The sequence below is a fragment of the Muntiacus reevesi genome, chromosome 2, assembly GCF_963930625.1.
Source record: "Muntiacus reevesi chromosome 2, mMunRee1.1, whole genome shotgun sequence".
NCBI classification, from domain to species: Eukaryota; Metazoa; Chordata; class Mammalia; order Artiodactyla; family Cervidae; genus Muntiacus; species Muntiacus reevesi.
In genome coordinates this window covers 156,049,804-156,063,970 of record NC_089250.1, presented here as the reverse complement: position 1 = coordinate 156,063,970, position 14,167 = coordinate 156,049,804, and the positions used below count along the sequence as shown (strand labels likewise).

The window sequence follows — 14,167 nt, the reverse complement described above, 5'->3', positions numbered from 1 at the left end:
AGTAGCTAAGTTATGGCACGTGCCCATGCACACACTACTACGCAGCTATTAAAAATAACTGGGGAGTTTTCTATACATGTATATGAAGTGACTGCAGGAAAACTTACATGATAAAAAGTGCACAAAAATGTCAATGGTATGTCACTTAAAATAATACAAAATATTTTAAAAAAAAGAAATTTAAAAAATAAAAAGAGCAGGACAAAAAGAATGAGACGGTAAGAATAAGCAGAAGAGATGGGTAGATGGAACTGTATTTTCTGTGTGGTTCTGACTTTTAGACCAAGTTATAATTCCTCATGAAGTAGTGAATGTGTTAGTCACTCAGTTGTGTCCAACTCTTTGTGATGCCATGGACTGTAGCCTCCCAGGCTCCTCTGTCCATGGGGTTCTCCAAGCAAGAATACTGCAGTGGGTAGCCATTCCCTTTTCCAAGGAATCTTCCTGACTTGGGTCTCCTGCATTGCAGGTAGTTTCTTTACTGTCTAAGCCACCAGGAAAGCCCATAGTTTTGCATACTTAAAAACAAACAATATCAAATAAAAATGGGGGGAGGACTAAAAATACAAATAAAAACAAACGAATCTTGCTGCACTTCAAATGGATAACATAATCTCATGGGGGGTGGGGAGTGGGAGGAACCAATTTAAATAATTTTTTAATTTAGTTGAGAGGGACTGGAAGCAAAGACACCCCAGTAGCGACAAGCACATCTAGTCGTCCAGATCTTATTTTCTCAAAACCATTCTCAATATTCAATACTAAAAGGAATCAGAGGCTTCTTGGAAAAATGGCTGATTTAGACATGGAGCTGGGAAAGTACAAGACGAACCTGGAAATATTTTGTTATTGACAAGAAGTGCTCAGAGAATGATAAGGACAAAAGGACACAAGTGATAGAATAGCTTGAAGGTGATCCTATTAGTCAAATAGGAAAACTCTGAAAATCAAAATAAATAATGACAGTGATGCTTTATAGAAACAAATAAGAACTCATGAGTTGAGTTCAAATATATTTAACTTCAGAGTACATCATGAGAAACCCTGGGCTGGAGGAAGCACAGCTGGAATCAAGATTGCCAGGAGAAACATCAATAACCTCAGATGTGCAGATGATACCACCCTTATGGCAGAAAGTGACGAGGAACTAAAAAGCCTCTTGATGAAAGTTAGAGGAGAGTGAAAAAGTTGGCTTAAAGCTCAACATTTGGAAAACTAAGATCATGGCATCTGGTCCCATCACCTCATGGCAAATAGATGGGGAAACAGTGGAAACAGTGGCTGGTTTTGTTTTTCTGGGCTCCAAAATCACTGCAGATGGTGATTGCAGCCATGAAATTAAAAGATGCTTACTCCTTAGAAGAAAAGTTATGACCAACCTAGATAGTGTATTAAAAACCAGAGACATTACTTTGCCAACAAAGGTCCGTCTAGTCAAGGCTATGGTTTTTTTCCAGTGGTCATGTATGGATGTGAGAGTTGGACTATAAAGAAAGCTGAGCACTGAAGAATTGATGCTTTAGAACTGTGGTGTTGCAGAAGACTCTTGAGAGTCCCTTGGACTGCAAGGAGATCCAACCAGTGCATCCTAAAGGAGATCAGTCCTGGGTGTTCATTGGAAGGACTGACACTGAAGCTGAAATTGCAATCCTTTGGCCACCTGATGTGAAGAGCTGACTCATTTGAAAAGACCCCGATGCTGGGAAAGATTGAGGGCAGGAGGAGAAGGGGATGACAGAGGATGAGATGGTTGGATGGCATCGCTGATTCGATGGACATGGGTTTGGGTAGACTCCAGGAGTTGGTGATGGACAGGGAGGACTGGCGTGCTTCGGTTCATGGGGTCGCAAAGAGTCGGACACGACTGAGTGACTGAACTGAACTGAATATATATCATATATATATATGTATATATGAGATGGTTGAATGGCATCACCAACTCAAAGGACATGAGTTTGAACAAGCTTGGGGAGAGGGTGAAGGACAGGGAAGCCTGGCATGCTGTAGTCCATGGGGTCGCAAAGAGTTGGACACGACTGAGCAACTGAACTGATACCATATTACTTTTAAAAATGTTTATTTTTTTCCTTCTGGTCAATATACCCCAATACTTCTTCAAAAAAGTGATGAGTAAGGTGAGATTTGAAAGATGAGAAGATGTTAACTATGTGAAGAGAGCAATGAAGGAGATTGCAGGGAGAGAAAGTAACACACGAAAAAGAGACTGAAGAAGGTCAGTGACTAAACACACAGAATAAAGGGGAGCACTGGACAAAATGAGAATAAAACTACTGACAGAGACAGGCTCGTGAGTCGTATTAAGGACTGAGATCTTCATTCTTAAAAACAATGGAAGTCAGATGAAGAATGAAGTGCAAGTCTCAGAGATACTTCAAACTAAACTCATGAACTTCCCCTCCAAATTTGTCCTTTCTACAGCATTTCCTGTCACAGAACGGCACCACCATCTGTCCAATTATACAAGCCAGAAAACTACCTAGGATATCTCTGTCATAACCAACCAGCCCTCTATCATCACCCATAGTTAATCCATGATCAAGTCCCACTGATCTTATTACCTAAAACCGACTTCAAGCTATCATCATGTCTCACAGGGAACACAACAGCCTTGTCACAGAGCCATTCTTCTCCACTAATTAAATGTTACCCACCCAGGTAACTCCAGTTCCAGGAGAGGAACTAATAGCTAGATATCTGGCTACTATAGATAGCAAAGGAGCTCAGCTGGGTATTCCGTGATGACCTAGATGGGTGTGCTTGGGAGTCGGGGAAAGGAGATCCAAGAGGGTGGGGGATATGTGGCTGATTCACTTCACTGTACAGAAGAAGCTAACACAACATCCAATAAAACAGAAAAAGCTTTCTATTCTTCCAGGTGACTGTAATTTCCTTCTTAGCACTGATCAGAAATTATAAAAATATTTATGTGGTTATTTAACTTTTCCCCTTGTTAGACTATAATTCCTATTAATTACTTAGGGACCATACACCATTTTATTATTTACCAGCACAGTGCCTAGTACAAAGAAGGTAATGAATGGACAGGATATAAATGCTAAAGAAACTTTTATGTGTGCAATAAGCCATACTATATTGACAAAATAGTGTATCTATACTGATCTATATACAAGAACAACTGCCAAACAATTGCATCTCATGTTTTTCAGTGTCAGCAACCTTAAAGTAGGCATACAGAGATTTTTCTTTTCTTTTTTCCTTATTTTTATTTTTTGAGATTTTTCTTAAAATAGTTTGCTTGTTCTGTTAATCATACACAAAAAATAAAACAGGATGTAAAAGACTCTTTCCTTTTAGATCTTTTGCCAACACACGGATCAAAACTACTGCATTTAAAATATGGAAGGAAGAAAGTGAGAAGAGAGGGAGAGGAAGAAGAAAGGGAAAAAGGGAAGGTGAAACCAAATAACGAGTAACAGCTTCTAAAATGTTAGTAATAAAGTTAAGTTTTTTTAACACATCAGTGACAGGGGGATTTTTGCAGAAGCAGTCAATAATGTGTTAAAATCATTTAAAAAGCTTTAAAGGAAGGTCTTATTTTTGTGAAATGTATAGACATATAGATACAATTATATATAGTAGTATATATATAATGTGTGTGTGTGTTCAATTGCTCAGCTACGTCTGACTCTTTGCAACCCCATGAACTGTACGCCACAAGGTTCCTCCATCCATGTAATTTTCCAGGCAAGAATACTGGAGTGGGTTGCCGTTTCCTATTCCAGGGGATCTTCCTAACCAAGGGGTCAAACCCGTATCACTTGTGCCTCCTGTATTGGCGGGCAGATTCTTTACCACTGCACTGAAAAGCCTCATATATTATGTATATATAGTATATAAAAAACAGTATAGTTTGATCACAGGCAGTATAATAACTTATTTCAATGCAAAAACTAAAAATAATTGAGGGGTTTTAGATGTTACAAAAACTGTAAACTGACACATTTTGAAGTCTAAAAGATAAGTGTGACTTTAGTACTAGGCAAGAAAGGATCCAATGGAGTAGGAAATAGCAACCCACTCCAGTATTCTTGCCTGGGAAATTCCATGGAGAGGAGCCTAGCAGGCTCCAGTCCACGAGGTCGCAAAAAGTCGGACACAACTTAGCGACTGAGAATCCATACACAAGAAAAGATGAAGGCAGACAAGGGAGGTTAGAAGACCGAGGGAAAGCAAGAAAGGTATGGAGAGAGAGGATTTTAGGTTTTATACCAAGACCACTAAAAACCTGAGGTGAAAAAAAATCACAATCACTGAATACTAAATTAAAGCAGAGGCCAGAAGCAAATTTGAATGTTTTTAAATTTCAAAAACTGACATTTCCCTGTGTCCACATTAAACACTCTGAAAGTTCACCATAAATTGTCCAATATTTTCATCATACTTTAGGAACAGAGAATAATAAACATATGGGCTGCTACAAAAAGAAAATATGAAGTGTGTACAAAAAAGAGTTAACACAGCAGGCCCCACTGCTATTCTTTCAAAGGTCTGCTTACAGGGCTGGTCCTTGCCTGGATTTTGGGAGTGCTCCCATCATTTCCAGAACTGATAAGAGTAGCACACAAGACCTAAACTGTTTGTACAAACACTATGGTTTATGCTGAACACTTGCTTTCCTTCTGGGAGTCTGGAATTGTGGTACATGGCGCCAGGCAGAAGATGCCTCTGTGGCCAGCCCCCAACAAAAACCTCGGGTGCTGTCTCTAATGGCCTTTCCCGGCTGGCAACATCTCAAGCTTATCCTAACAACTCCTTGCCGGGGAAATTAAGCACATCTTCTGCTTCCCTGCTGGCTCAGATGGTAAAGCGTCTGCCTGCAATGCGGAGACCCGGGTTCGATCCCTGGGTTGTGAGATCTCCTGGAGAAGGAAATGGCAACCCACTCCAGTATTCTTGCCTGGAGAATCCCATGGACAGGGGAGCGTGGTAGGCTACAGTCCATGGGGTCACAATGAGTCGGACACGACTTGAGCGACTTTCACTTTCACTATGTGATTCCACCAAGAGGGGACTCTGGAAGCTTGCTCCTGGTCTCCCCGGGATTCAGTCCTATGTGTCTTCTCCCTTGGCTAATTTTGCTTTGTATCCTTTTGTTGTAAAAAATTGTAGCCACCAGGAGTACAACTACATGCTGAGTCCTGTGAGTCCTCCTAAAGAATTGACCTAGGGATGGTTTTGGGAACCCTGACAGAGTAAAATCATCAGATAATGACTCATTAAAAGGTTTCATTTCCCAAAGGAGACATACAGATGGCTACTTTGTGTTGTTCAGTGTTCAGTGGTATTCCCACCGACTCCTTGTGACCCCATGGACTGCAGCACGCCAGGCTTCCCTGCCCTTCACCATCTCCTGGAGTTTGCTCAAACTCATGTCCATTGAGTTGGTGATGCCATCCATCTCAACCTCTGTCACCCCCTCTTCCTCCTGCCTTCTATTCACCGCCCCCCCACCTGCCCAGCATCAGGGTCTTTCCTAACGAGTCAGCTTTTCGCATCAGTTGGCCAAAGTACTGGAGCTTTAGCATCAGTCCTTCAAAGAATATTCAGGATTGATTTCCTTTAGGACTGACTGGTTTGATCTCCTTGCAGTCCAAGGGATTCTCAAGATGGCTAACAGACACATGAAAAGATGTTCAACATCGCTCATTATTAGAGAAATGCATATCAAAACTACAATGAAGTATCACCTCACACCAGTCAGAATAGCCATCATCAAAAAGTCTACAAACAATAAATGCTGGAGAGACTGTGGAGAAAAGGGAACCCTCTTGCACTGTTGGTAGGAAAGCAAATTGATACAGCCACTATGGAGAAGAGTATGGAGATTCCTTTAAAAACTAGGAATAAAACTGCCATATGACCCAGCAATCCCACTACTGGGTATATACCCTGAGGGAACTTAATTGAAAAAGACACATGTACCCCAATGTTCACTGCAATACTATTTACAATGCTAGGACATGAAAGCAACCTAGCTGTTGATTGACAGATGAATGGATAAAGAGGTTGTGGTACATATACACAATGGAATATTACTCAGCTATAAAAAGGAATGCATCTGAGTCAGTTCAAATGAGGTGGCTGAACCTAGAGCCTATTATACAAAATGAAGTCAGAAAGAAAAAAGCAAATATTGTATATTAACACATATATGTGGAATCTAGAATGATGGTACTGATGAACCTGTTTGCAGGCCAACATTGGAGATGCATATATAGAAAACAGGCTTGTGGACAAAGTGGGGGAAGGAGAGGGTGGAACGAATGGAGAGAGTAGCATGGAAATATATATATTACCATATGTAAAATAGACAGTCATTGGGAATTCATTCTATGACTCAGGGAGCTCAAACTGGTGCTCTGTGACAAGGGTGGGGTGGGAGGTGGGAGGGAGGTTTAAGAGGGAGGTGACATATGTATAACTATGGCTGATTATTGTAAAGCAATTATCCTTCAACTAAAAATAAAATTTTTTTAAAAAGTTTACTTTCACTGTAAAATCAGAAATATATTCTTCTAATTTTTAACAAAGTATGAAATGGAAAAATAGCATATACTACAAAATGAGAATACCAGTGGTTACTCAGAAGTATTATGGAATTTAGATTTCTAGAGTCTGATTTAATTATATATTAACATTCACCTAGCAAGCACATTTAAAAGTATGCCAAATTTTCCTACTAGATGTTTTCTTATAAAATCAGTGCTTTTCCTTAGATAGCCACTGTGCTAAATTTGCATGTTATATAAAAATATACCATTAACATATCCAGTATAAAAAGATTAAAAAAAAATTAGAAACCCTCAAGGAGAGAAGGGAAAAAAAAACCAGAGGTACCTGTCAATTTAATACAAATATATGCTAACTCATTACGAATTAATAACAAGCTTAGGGCCCAGCTACATTCTTAAAAACTGTTTGAACATCAGAACCATTCACTACTATTAAGTATCTTTTTACTTTTGCTTTAGATCTTTGACATTTATAATTTCTTGTATGCTATTGTGAAAGTGATACTGGTCACCATTACAAACCTGATTCTAAAAGCTGTTTAAGGGGAAGGAGACTGAGTATGAAATCAGCCCTCTTTCAGAGTGTTTTTAAATTAAGATCCACTTACTTACTCAGCTGAGCATTTCTGGCTTACTGATAAATGAACTGAAATTCCATGAAATAAAAACAGGCTGCTGAATGCCTCTTCAAGGACATAAATAACACGGCTAGAGATACATTCATAAATATATCAGACAGTACTGAGATAAGACACAGCAGCGTGATAAATTAGGAGACTAGAATTAACATATACACACTAACATACGTAAAATAAATAACAAGAACCTACTATAAAACACAGTAAATTCTACTCAATATTCTGTAATAACATAATCTGTTATGAGAAAAGAATCTGAAAAAGGATGTGTGTGTGTGTGTGTGTGTGTGTGTGTACAATTGATTCACTTTGCTAAAACTGAAACACAACATTGTAAATGAACTATATTCCAATAAAAAAATTTTTAAAAAGACTCTTAGCAGCAAGAAAGCAAATTAATTTAGTGCCAGCTTATTGAACTTTCATATGATAATTCTGTTATGTTATGCCTGGTTTTGTGAATATGAACTGAACTTATCTTCTAATCAATATAAAAACATTTTATTTCTAAGTTACCAGAATTTTAATACAGTAGCATATTACTGAAGTAATGTTTCTTTGAAATTACAATGTTGAAACCACTTACAAAGTATTTTACTTTTCAGAAGTGTATTTATATGTAAAAATTGTTATTATTTTTTGTTACGAAGTGTTGTAAAATATTTTCAGTAAACTGGAAAAGAGATTATAAGGACTCATTCTAAGAAGCCACTGAATTTGCTTCAGATAGAGGTTAAACAACTGAGTTAACCGAACAGTTTATTAGCAGTGATCTGAAGAAGGAAATGGTTAACTTTGGGATTTTTAACCCAGTCTGTAAATGCCATCCTGAAACACAAATCATATTGTCATTCTCCTATTATATAAATAAAAACCTGAAACATCTCTATATTTTCAACGGATGAAAAAGTCTATATAAACTTAACTATTAAGAATGGTATACAAAGCTCTTCATAGTGAGTCTGAACCTAATCTACCTTTCTCTCCTTTCACTTTTCTGAGGAGCCCCTACAGTCTTGCCACAGTAAACTATTTTCCACTCCCCAAATCTACTCATTCCATTTGGTACCTAAGAGAGATGAAAATGTTTGCAATTTCCTAGAAGGAGGATTGCAAGTAAAGCATTTCATGGACATTTCTAATCTTTGACTATATGAATAGAGTATCACTGTTTTATTGTAAAATTTCCTAATTTGATTAAATGGATCAGGGGAATTAACTGCCTCTCATATTAGCTATAAATCTAACTTAAATAATTTTTAAGATGCTTAATCTTTTTCTTTTAAAATTTTTATAAAAGCATTTTACATAAAGGTAATACAATAATATGGGAAAAACTTAAACAGAAATATAAAATGTGAATCAAGTATTCCTCCTTCAACTTTAGTCCTTCTTTGCTTCCCTGCTTGTTTACCTGTCACTTCCTCAGCCAGGAGTGTCACTCCTGCCCCATTTTCATTTTCAGCTACACTTCTGCTCATTTTTCAAGTTTCAAGCTAATTGTCTCCTCTGAGAAACATCTTCCAAAGCTTTTAGGCAAAGTGAGTTACTCCTTTCCCCACTGCTTTAATTCAACTTTGTTATATATTTCCTTAGCAGTTAGCGTATCCTGCACATAATACATACTCAATAAATGCATTTATTACATGGACTTGGACAAGACACACAAGCATCTAAAACCTAGGAGACAATGAAATACTCATTTCTTAAATATGGATGGATTTTTTAAAACATGATTTAATTACGGGGAATAATTGAGTTTTTGATAAATCTCATTAACAGTCATTAACAGGCATCAGAAGTTTCACCTGCACTGAAGATTTTATTCAATATTTCTTTTTTTTAAATAACTAAGTTTCAAGATACCCTTCATTTTTGTACATACATACTCTACTCTCATTTTTGCTCTCACAAGATCAGTGAACACTTTTTAGTCACTGCAAAGAGGACAGCTTCAATTAATTTAAGCCTAATCAAATGAAGCCTTTATTTCATTTACTCCACATGTTCTCTTTTTATAGAAAGAAGTAAACAAAAAACAAAATCTGAAAAATGCCAAAGTTTTAAAGAAAATACTAAGCATAATCTCTTGTTAAAATTTCAAAATTTGTAATACCATAAAAAAGGATTTCCTAGTGTGCTCTGGAAAGTCTTAACCTTTATAAATAAATAAAGCAGGGTCAAAGAAAAAGTATCTGTTATAACAGTCTGCCTTCTAAAATATCAGTAGTAGTTTTAGGTCATTTGAAATCAAAGGAAGCCTAGTTATATTTCCTAAAAAGAACTTTAAACCTTTTTATCACAGTGAGAAGAGTATAAAATTAGTCATGCATTTTATTTTCTTTTTTTCATAGAACAAATTTAGGTTAAGTCCAGATGTACAAAAAGACGTTTTTAAAATACCTGATCATGAAAAAAGTAAACTATATCCTTATTTTTAAAGAAAAATGATATACTAAATGCTGGTTCTTTAGGAAAGCAACCCACTATCATTAAACTTAACTCTTCACAAAAAGGTACATGGAGTCCTTAATTCACAGATTAGAAATTACTTTCAGAATCCCTGAAGTCTTGCCAAATGTTCATTCTTCTATGAGCAAAATGAGTCAGCCACTCTCCAGCAACTATGCCAGGACAGTCGGTCAGAAGCCAATTAAGAAGAGCAGATACCTTTATCGGAGTACGTGTGTTCTAGCGCATGAAGGTCAGGCAACAGGTGAACACAGTTTATGCAGCAGTAGGTGAAGAAATCAAGGACGACCACTTTTCCACATAGATCCTTGTAGATCGAAATAGGTTCTTCCGTATTCAGCCATTCTAATCCTGAAATTTACACAAAATAAGTAATGATTAAAGGAAACAATGAAGATGATTTATCTAAAACTTTCCATTAAAATGTGAACCATTATTATTTTTAAGAAAAGAGAGGGGACAGGAAGGGAGAGGGGAGTTAATACATAGAAAGCTACTATTATGAGGCAGTCTGCAAATATAGTAAGAAAAAGCTACTAAATTCTCTCAGAAATAGCATATTAGTCTGTGTGTGAAAGGAAGATCACATATTTAGGTAAAAATGGGAGGAAGAATCAATATTAAAAGGACTTAAGTACATGATTAGGTACAAATGAGCTATTGAAAATGAAAGTCAACTTAAGAACAGAATAAATATCAAAAAGGAACAGTGTTAAACTTTAAGGGTAAACTAAACACGCTGTTGTGCAGTCCCAGTCATGGCCGACTCCTTGCAACCCCACGGACTGCAGTACATAAGGCTTCTCTGTCCTTCACCATCTCCCAGAGCTTGCTCAAACTCATGTTCATTGAGTCCCTGATGCCATTCAAACATCTCAACCTTTGTCATACCCTTCTTCTCCTGCCTTCTATCTCTCCTAATATCAGCGTCTTTTCCAATGAGTCAGCTCTTTGCATCAGGTGACCAAAGTATTGGAGCGTGAGCTTCAGCATCAGTCCTTCCAATGAATATTCAGGGTTAATTTCCTTTAGGATTGACTGGTTTGATCTCCTTGTTGTCCAGGGACTCTCAAGAGTCTTCTCCAACACCACAGTTCAAAAGCATCAATCCTTCGGCACTCAGCCTTCTTTATGGTTCAGTTATCATATCTGTATATGACTACTGGAAAAACCATAGCTTTGACTATATGGACCTTTGTCGGCAAAGGATAACATACAAAATACCTAAGCCAATTTCATAAGAGAAAGAGCTAAAATGCTCTGGATTTAAATGAGACCTTAAATACAAAATATTTTAAATGAAAAGTTAAGCAAAGCACAGTTAAAGATTTCATGAAAGCAATATTAATATTGATGAAGAGCATGTTCCCTTCTCTCCAAAGGAAAGAAAAATAAAATCTCATTAATCTGTGCTTTCATAAATCAGAATTTATAATTACTAGACCATGATTTACAACTTTACACACTATGAAGAAAAACTTTTGTCAAACAAAAGTAGATTAAAAGAGCACCATCTCTGTTACCAATTTAAGAAACAAAGATAATGAGTTTGTTGCTTATAAGTAAATAAGTGTACCTACTAAAACCATTAATTATACCTTGAAGCTTGAAAATAGCTTATAGAAACTGAAAACCAAAGTTGGGTGGAACCAGTGAATAATAACAGTTAACAACTAATAACGGCAACTGAAGTTACTCAAAACAAAATCTAAAAAAAACCCTGCAAATCAAACTAGTATTTCTGTCAATAGTCCAACCTAGTGAGGGTTTTGGCTTTCCTGGTGGCTCAGACATTAAATAATCTGCCTGCAATGTGGGAGACCTGGGTTTGATTCCTGGGTTGAGAAGATCCCCCAGAGCAGGGCATGGCAACCCACTGCAATATACTTGTCTGGAGAATCCCCACAGACAAAGCCTGGTGGGCTACAGTCCACAGGGTCACAAAGGGTCAGACATGACCCAAAGACTAAGCACAACAGTGAGGCTTCAGAGTACAGCAAGGTCTTAATTATCCACTTTAATAAAGTGTTAATCATAAACCCGATCAAATGACCATATAAAACTTCAAACTAATTCATGTGTATTTCACATCCCCTAATTTTAAAATATTTATGAGTCTCAAATATATTTTTTATAAATAATCAAGTGATTTAGATTAGGGAAGGGGGGAAAGTATTATATATGCCAGTTATTGTGCTAGGTGCTTAGCAGACTTAATAATGCATTTTATAATAAAAATAACAATGAATGTAATTTTAAAAGCTGCTAACATTTACTGAGCTCTCATATGAAGTAAGAACTTTAGATAGATTACTTCCAAACTGCATAATAAACCTGAAAAGTAAATACTGGTTCCATTTTATAAGTAAGTAGAAGTAAGGCTTGGAGAAGTTAAGTAACTTGCTCAAGATCATATAACTAACAAATGGAATAACTGGGATTTAATTCCAGGTCTGTGTGAATCCTTCATTTATACCATGCTGCTTCCCATAAAACATGTTTCTTTTAAGAAATGAACAAAGCAAAGTGTTTTTGAGAGAGTTATGTTTATGACTTCTTCATTACCATAATTGATAAACCAAGAAAAAACTCATATCCAGTATCTGTCCTCAGTAATTATGCTAAAAACAAAGACTGAGTATTTTGTTATTATATTACGTATGAGTCATGGAGATCAAATCTCATGGTAATAAAAGACACTCATTGTAAATACCAACAAGAAAACAAAAGCACTGGGCAAAGTCCTAGTTGCTGGCATGCTGGTTTATGACAGTGTACTATATACAGCTGATTTTGGTACTAACAACTTGGTGATGTCTGTGCAAAGAGTCATCTCTTCTGTTGTTGGAAAAGGGTGTTTGCTAGGATTGCTGTGTTCTCTTGACAAAAGTCTATTAGCCTTTGCCCTGATTCATTCTGTATTCCAAAGCCAAACTTATCTGTTACTCCAGGTATCTCTTGACTTCCTACTTTTGTATTCCAATCCTCTACGATGAAAAAGACATCTTTTTAAAATTTCAGTCTTGTAGGTCTTCACAGAATCAGTCAACTTCATCTTCTTTGGTGTAAGTGTTTGGAGCCTAGACTTGTATTACTGTGATGTTGAATGGTTTGCCTTGGAAGCAAGCCAAGATCATTCTGTCGTTTTTGAGACTGCACTCAAGTACTGCATTTTGGACTCTCTTGTTGACTATGAGGGCTACCCCATTTCTTCTAAGGGATTCTTGCCCATAGTGGCAGATAAAATGGTCATCTGAATTAAATTCACTCATTCCGATCCATTTTAGTTCACTGATTCCTAAAATGTTGTTCATTCACTCTTGCCATCTCCTGGAGTTTGACCACTTCCAATTTACCTTGATTCATGGGCCTAACATTCCAGGTTCCTATGCGATATTGTTCTTTACAGCACTGGACTTTACTTCTACCACCAGACAGGTCCACCAACTGAGTGCTGTTTTTGCTTTGGCTCAGTTGCTTTATTCTTTCTGGAACTAATAGTAATTGCCTTCTGCTCTTTCCCAGTAGCATAGTGGACACCTTCTGACAGGGGGCGGGGGGGGTCCTCTTCTGTCAAATCTTTTTGCTTTTTATACTGTTCATGTTCATTGGGAAAACCATGATGATGTGGTCACTCACCTAGAGCCAGACATCTTGGAATCTGAAGTCAAGTGGGCCTTAGGAAGCATTACTACAAACAAAGCCAGTGGAGGTGATAGAATTCCAGCTGAGACTCTTAAAATTCTAAAAGATGATGCTGTTAAAGTGCTGCACTCAATATGTCAGCAAATTTGGAAACTCAGTATGGGCCACAGGACTGGAAAAGATCAGTTTTCATTCCAATTCCAAAGAAGAGCAGTGCTAAAGAATGTTCAAACTACCATACAATCGTACATGAACCAAGAACTTCTACATGTACAAACACAGTTTAGAAAAGGCAGAGGAACCAGAGTTCAAATTGCCAATATTTGTTGGGTTGTAGAGAAAGCAAGGAAATTCCAGAAAAACATTTACTTCTGCTTCATTGACTATGTGAAAGTCTTTGACTATATGGATCAAAACAAACTGTGGAAAATTCTTAAAGAGATGGCAATACTAGACCACCTTACCTGTCTCCTGAGAAACCTGTATGCAGGTCAAGAAACAAGTTAGAACTTCATATGGAACTGATGAGTTCAAAATTGGTAAAAGAGTATGACAAGACTGTATATTTTCATCCTGTTTACGTATCTTAAATGCAGAGTACATCTTTTGAAATGCTGGGCTGGATGAAGTACAAGCTGGAATCAAGATTGCTCGGAGAAGTACCAACAACCTCAGACATGCAGATGATACCACTCTAAAGGCAGAAAATGAAGAGGAACTAAACAGTCTCTTGATGAGGGTAAAAGAGAGTGAAAAAGTTGGCCTAAAACTCAACATTCAGAAAACTAACATCATGGCATCCAGGCCCTTCATGGCAAAAAAGAAGGGGGGAAAGTGAAAGCAGTGACAGATTTTCTT

General features: G+C 37.2%; 1 protein-coding gene across 1 annotated transcript in view; it reads right to left on the bottom strand.

Moving 5' to 3' along the window:
- NHLRC2 (NHL repeat containing 2) overlaps nt 1–14,167 on the bottom strand; it is a 62,544-nt gene that overhangs the window by 46,131 nt on the left and 2,246 nt on the right. The window contains exon 2 of the mRNA XM_065923382.1: nt 9,863–10,015. Coding sequence (XP_065779454.1) covers nt 9,863–10,015 — 153 coding nt within the window. The remainder of the gene's footprint in view (nt 1–9,862; nt 10,016–14,167) is intronic.